Raw genomic sequence first — 7326 nt, forward strand, 5'->3', positions numbered from 1 at the left:
CAGGTCTGAAGTGTGTCTCTCAGGCATCTATAAGGCTGTTGTCTTCCTGGAAGTACAATGACCTGGTAAATTAGTCCAAATCGCCAACTTCTGATGATACAGCCAAGTATCAAGACCACAATCAAGAATCAGTTTTCATTCACTGGCTGTGTCGCAGAATGTGTGCAATGTCCAAACGAGTGCAGCAAAACCTCACAGATCACTAAGATGGAGTGATCCGTGAGCTGAACATTGTTTGCCACAGCTTTCAAAGTAAATGTTTCAATAAGGGATTCAAAAATAAAAAAAAAATAAATAAAAAAAAGAATCCTTTTGTGAATGACTTTGATACCACGTCACAGCATCAGCTGTGTTGTGCTTTGATGTGATTGTTGCCTTTAGATATGAAATGCACACTATAAATAAAGGTTGTTATATTGAATACAACCCAACTATACTTCTCTTCTCTCTGGGTTTGTAGTAGTAGGTTGAAGCAGCAGTGGGGACCTTGTTTTGGAAAAAGTGGTTGACAACATAGCGACATCACAGTCACACAGTTCCATGGGTCAAGTTCTATTTTGCTTGTGTATTCACATGGTGGAATTCTAGGCATCTCATGGCTTGTACTGCTGGTCAGTAGACCAAAGCCCCCCCCCCCCACCCCCTACAACAACAAGTCCTTTCCTCAATGTCAGCAGAAGTGTCTGAGTCAGCCCCCTCAGTGGAAACACCACAACCAGCAGCCATAAATGCACGTCCCTCTCCATTCCAAATACTACTGCTGCTGATCTTACTCTTTTTTTACTTCAAGTGGCTACATGACGCACTGCCTCTCTTTCCTCTGCTACTGTTGCCGCCACCACTGTTGCTTATCCTGCTGCCACAACCCTTCCTCCCTCTGCTGCCTCTAGTGCCACTGCTGCCGTCACTTTTACTGATTTATCTGGTGCTTCTGGTTCTCTGAGCACGACTCAATCTAAACTCATGGTTCCATTAAGACGGACAGACGAATGAATCCTGACCCATGTTGGATGAACACAGAGGGCGTTTTCCACTGATTGAGTGGATGAAATAATAATCTTAAAGTTTTCATTTGAAAAAGTGAAGACGATCATCAGATCCTTCTACAAACCTGGAGAGAAAAGAGAAGAAAATGCAAAAAGGTCAATTTGGAAATCATATATTGATATTTGTTATTCCAATTAGACCAGATATGGTAAAAGTGTGGCCCGGGGGCCACATGTGGCTCCATTTATTATTGTATTAACTCTTAATAAAAACTGCTAGAGATCTGTGTTAAGGAATCTTCCCCCCTTTTTTTCTGTATCCTTTTGGTGAATATGTCCCTCTAAATAATGAGTGAATATTGAGATCATATTAAGTAAAAGTTATTTTGCAACCATTTTTTATTTATTTATTTATACAAGGGTTCATAAATATCACAAATATATTTTCATAGTTGGGTAGTTATTTTTTAAATTATTTTTCTATTCCTTTTTTTTGTTTTTCCATCATATTTAGTCCCTTTGACTCTTACCTTATGTAGCCACTGAAGACATTCAAGTGCACTGAACTAGACTATGTCATAAAAGGCATGTCAGACTTAATCATACAACCAAATCAGGGGCAAGAACTAAATGTATATATTTAGCAAACAGGAATTTCGATTTTTCCTTTTTATTCTAAGGCACGTTTTATCGTAATTTAACTTTACAATAAATCCCACCGATTCCTTATTTACAACATCAGTTTTACTTTTTGGAAGTCTGTGTTTGACTGAACCTACTTTGATTTTGAGCCAACCATCAAGTGGGCCCTGAGTTTGAGTTTAGAGCATTGACTGCTGCACAAACTGAAAGAATACAAAAAAACTGCTTTATATAATTTTCTCGTCTTTATATTGTCAATTTCTGAGTTAAGCCTCTGAAGTCATTTTTGCTCATGTTGAGGTGTTTTTCAAGACTGAACAATGGAGCCCAATCCCCCCTTTGCCAAACATCAACCCCAGTCAGCTAAAGCAAGTAAAAGTCCAGCGTTAGTTTTATTTATTGCATTTCCTGACACTGCAGTGCATTGTAAGTGCAGACACAGACACCATCTGAAATTCAACAACCTAAAACTTTTAAACAACTTGAATTGAACACTGGTTTAGGATAAAGTTTCACATACCCATCCTCAATGAACACGACCATTTCCCCTTAATTATACATGTTTTGTTGTTTTATGTTCAGCAGAAAACCACATTTTTCATAACACAACTTATTTACAAAGTATATTACAAACTATATACAAGACCCGTCAGTGGGAAAAACAATACATTAAAACAATTTTTTATCACACACCTTATACAAAAACATGTGTTTCATTCACCCTTTAAAAAGTCAGTCTGAAACCTAAAAAACTACTACTCCCATCTATTGCTGGAGATTAAGTTCCTGCTCATGCTGTAACCGATACTGGAGCTCTGATGTTTTCCCCAGGCTCCGAACGGGATGATGATGATGGTGGAGTTGTCTTCAGATCCATATTGCATGGCCTTCAAAACAAAGTATAATTAACTATAGATGAAGCAAATTACATTTGTTTGATGGGAAATTATTCAAAAGGTAATTTCATATTCTTATTGACAGTGAAGTACCCGCTGAGTGATGATGTCAGCAGCTTCTGTAGGATCTTGACACTGACCGATCACATCACAGATCTCCTGGTCACTCAGAAGGAAGTTAATTCCATCAGTGGTTAGGACCAAGAAGGAGTCATTGGCGTGCTGTACCTGCAGACGAGGACCATCAACCGCTGTGGCTTATGAACTGACGTTATCGTAAGACATTATTCAGACTCACGTTGGTTCGTCGTAACTCCGGTTCTGCGATGACTCCACTGGACCTGAGATAGAAGTCTCCGATGCTGCGGGTCATTGCAAGCTTGCCGTTAACGTTAGCGTGACCCAAACTGTTCCACGTCACAAATCCGCCAAACTTCTGGATCCTAAAAAGAAAACGGTAGTCCTGAGTGAGTCCAGTGGACGAGACCAAGTGGTCCTTAACAATGGCCGAACCATCTTTTATTGATTTATGCATGACAGCGTCAATGTAACAATTTTCACATAGTAAAGTGGTGTCAGACTAAATTCCACAAGTGTGAGTAATAATCCATCTTAATTACTTCAGTTTTTGTCCTCCATCAAAGACTTTCAACATATGTTTAACTCTTTTTTGGAATTCTCAATGTAAACAACCATAATCTGCCTCTCAAAGCAGGATTCTATTTTTGTGTTAAACCGCTAGATGACAGCAGTCATCACGTCCTTTAGAGCTAAAGGAACATTTAAATCCCGGCGATGACTGAGGACGAGAGGATACAGTTTAATCCAACAGATTTTAAAGCTGATGTTTGGGGGGCAAGTAGTCGAACAATACTACAAATACAACCTTGTTCCTACAGTATCAAAATATATCGTATTGTTGCCCCACATATTGTGATACGTATCGTATCGTTACTTTCCCCAAAACACACACAAATACATAGAATATTGTATTCTAAATGTTTAGGGTACTTTTTTAACTTTACGCCCTTTAACGCCCTTAATCTTTTTGGGTGAAACGCCAATCTCTGGTTTAGTGAGCAAACCCCTCTGAGCAAAGCCTTATATAAATAGATTTTGGACAAAGATCAGATTCTACAGAGCTTTGATCCAGAGCCGCTACTTTCTCTGGTTTCACATGAAGGAGATACTAAAATAAAGGCTTTTAATTAAGTATAGACAACTGGAAAACCCTTCCCATTTCACTAAAGATTGCTTGACATATTATAATTCACCATTTCCACCTCTTAAATTATGTTGTTTACCAAAAAAGTGATAAGGCATTTTCCTAAAGTAAATCTGGACACCAGACTCTTGCACATATTTCATGTCTCACAGGCCTAAATTAGCACAGTGCTGTGACATAACACTATCAGCTGAGGGGAAACTGTACACAGCAGATGTGATCATGTTTTATGCATCATGTGACCCGGACCTTGGTTTTGTGGGAGTCTCCTTGAGCAAGGGTCCTACAACCAAGACGTCAAACATAACTGAGAGTCTATTTATTCACAAGAGATGTGACCCGAGAAACACATTCCCCGTAGGGCGACTCCATTTCTGTGCTGCTTGCAAAAGATTAAGTGATTCTTTCTGTCTCATTAGATGGTTCAATGCTTGTATCTAGTCTTAATCACTCCATATACATCCATTAATGTTTATCCAATTTAGCGGTTACTGTTTTGGCTCATATATTACTAATGTACCTTTGATTCCATTCCCGTTCATTATGACATCTTTTAACCGTAGGAGTCTAACTGAATCCCAAAAAGGGAAATCTTTAGCAGTCTTTTTAGCAAAGTTTTTATTCTTTGAGGCTCAATTTAAGCGAATTACAGTATCTGTTCTTCTTCACCAAACAAATGACACACATCATTTGTCCCTTATCTTATATCAAATAATAGTATTTTAATAGTTAAGGATGGATTTATGAAGTCAATCTATGTATCCATCTATCAACATGAACATTAATCTACTTTGATTTTAAACGGACCATCCTGTGGGCCACATAAAATGACTTGACTTGCCATATTTCGCTCCCCGGGCCATGAGTTTGACACATTTGCTCTACATGGTTTTGGACCGAGAGAAGAAAGTTGTTGTTCTTGTTCAATAGGTCTTCAATGAATCAACTTGAAACACTCTACGTACCTTTGTCTCTCATCCTTGCGGTCAGGCGTATGGTCTTTGGTGAGCTTCTTAGCTCGCCCATTTCTGCAGATCATCGCCCGACTGTCTCCAACGTTTGCTACAACCAGCTCAACACCATCACGGAGCACAGCGACCGTTGCAGTGGTGCCAGCCTTCAGGAAGGATTCTGAGAAAAAGCCATGAGGAATTGAACATGGGTTCTTACATATGCAACATGGATCGATGAAACTTCCATTCAGTCTTACCATCATTGAAGTAGCTGAGATGTTTTTTAAGAGCTTTGTCTGTGTCCAGAAAAGATTTTGCCAAAACTTTCTCCAAATCCTCCTCATCCTCCAAAGAATCCCTGTTTTTTTTAAATATACATGTTGAAACTTACATGTTTAAAAATAAATGTTGAACTAAAGTGAAAGGTATGAACCTGATGAATTTCTCCATAAAGGTGAAGCAGTAGTCTGCAGCATGTGGACCACCATGACCATCAAACACAGCAAAGTATAAGACATTGTCATGGATGCGGGCGATGCGGAGACGGTCCTCGTTTTGCTTCCTGAGACCGAGCACAGAGGCGCTGCCGACACGAGATAAACTCACCTGCAGAGTTAAAGATATTGAGACAGGCAAGTCTGGACATACTTAAGAGTATTGAATGCTAAAAAAAAAACTAACGTTCTGCCTCATATTACCTGCATTATCATTACATTCCCTTCTTCTAGCTTTTTTGTTTTGTTTCTGAAAGTCTCTTAATAATGAATAAAATACACATCTGTTTCTCATCTTAAACACGAGCATCTTTAAAGGTCATTTTATCGACATGATCATTATCTGTATTCACTGTAATTTTCACACTATCGGGACACAGATTATTTGGCGGACCAAAATTTGGCCCCTGAGCCTCGAGTTTGAGGCTAAAAAGATGTGCTAAAAAATACAAAAACTGTAAACTTAAAAAATATATTTATTAAAAATGAATTGCTGTATTTAAACTTGTAGACATATTTTTTAATTAAACTTAATTAATTTGGTTGTAAATGTAATCCTTCATCAGCACATTCACCTACTTGTAATTCATTCATCCATTCATGTTAGTTAACCTGTGGAATAGGTTTCCCATATCTGATGCTGGAGGGCAGCAGGATGGGCTCCTCTATACGGTTGTCCCAGATGCCAAAAGAGTCCCATGTGACCGGGCGACCTGTGCCATCTCTGTCGAAGCGTGCAGACCCGCTGGCTTTTCGTAGACTGACTTGTCCGCACATCAGGCTGAGCTGTTGGTTGATTTATTTCAATTCACCGTTGTGAAGTTTTGAAAATAATGATGTTACCAGTGCTGTGGAGGGTTCTGTTGTAGCCAGAATATTGAGCAGGTTCTTCCGGCGGAGAGTGAGACGCCCTCGCTGCACCAGGTTAACCAGCACTGTTGATGCCATTTCAGATGAACCAAGACAGGCTGTGGAGTTTAAGACATTTACAGTGTGTACACATCACAATGTCCTTGAATGGATTTGTTTACATCCATAGATGAGGGGTGTCTAACTCGGAATCTCCAAAGTATGTTTGTTTTTTTATCAAACTTACTTTTAAAAGAAGTATGAGTCTGATTGTCAATGACTAGACACATGTGCTATAGATTGTCTTCAGTCCATAAATAGGTGTCCACAGAGTTCGAACCAGATCTATTACATGCACTTTGAAAGTGCAACTATTGAAATGAAAAACCAATATCTTTACATCTTTAGTTAATATAGTTTAAAATATTGAGTTAGTAAAGATGTTATTACGCTAGTTTGGATTCTAAAATAAGATGCAGACACGATTTTAAAAGCAAAAATAGTTAAGCTGACAGAGGGAGGTGGGTCTCATGGTGAGGATATAACGCGAAAGAAAACTGAAAACAAAAGTCAAATACTTAAGACAGAGTTGAAGACTCACCTACTCTCACTTTTCCCGCTGCTGATGTCTGTGGCGACCACTGACGTGAGCTCGGGGCTCGTTTACAAACCTCCTCACGCCTCCCTACGGAGAGCTGCTCAGAACCTGTGGTGTCATGACGTCATCCCTGGAACGTTTCGGCGCTGAAGCCAAGTCAGAAATACACACTCCAACTTTCACGCGCAACAATAACACCATGAGTGAAAGAGTATAATAGCTATCATGGTTATTGATTTATTGAATTTCAAATACTAAAACTTATTTTATTTACATTTTATTAGCAATGCATTAAAAAAACAAAACATTTTTAATTAATTAAATAATTTCTATATTGAAAGGTTACGTTTTTTTTATTGAATAATATAATTCAATCATGTATACATGTTTTTGGTTTAATTAAATTATTATTATTTTTTTTAAATTATATTTGTTTATTATAATTCCAATAAACAAAAAAATCATCCCTTTTAAAAATATATATATAAGTTTAATATGAAAATGTTAACATCAGCCAATATTAAAGGATTAACAAGTTAAAAAATATTGAATTAGGAAAATATATTATTGAATTATGGTAATTAGAATATCAAAATCCATACCAATTCTCCTTATTTAATTGTTCAATTGTTCAATTGTTCAATTGTTCAATTGTTTAATTGTTTATTTGTTCAATTGTAAAA

The 7326-nt window shown here is 37.8% G+C and overlaps 1 protein-coding gene across 1 annotated transcript; it reads right to left on the reverse strand.

The window, feature by feature from the left end:
* Window positions 1-2182: 2182 nt before the first annotated feature.
* Window positions 2183-6672, reverse strand: LOC148082841 (protein phosphatase Mn(2+)-dependent 1K-like). The gene is made up of 9 exons (XM_087788296.1): window positions 6647-6672; window positions 6040-6164; window positions 5809-5982; window positions 5136-5308; window positions 4960-5060; window positions 4715-4880; window positions 2823-2967; window positions 2618-2752; window positions 2183-2515 (listed from the first exon to the last, which is right to left on the reverse strand). The coding sequence occupies exons 2-9, from the start codon at window positions 6142-6144 to the stop codon at window positions 2384-2386; spliced, it is 1131 nt and encodes a 376-aa protein (XP_087644422.1). The 5' UTR covers window positions 6145-6164; window positions 6647-6672; the 3' UTR covers window positions 2183-2383.
* Between the last annotated feature and the right edge of the window lie 654 nt (window positions 6673-7326).

The sequence above is a fragment of the Callionymus lyra genome, chromosome 4 (genome assembly GCF_982586985.1).
Source record: "Callionymus lyra chromosome 4, fCalLyr1.hap1.1, whole genome shotgun sequence".
Classification (NCBI taxonomy): Eukaryota; Metazoa; Chordata; class Actinopteri; order Syngnathiformes; family Callionymidae; genus Callionymus; species Callionymus lyra.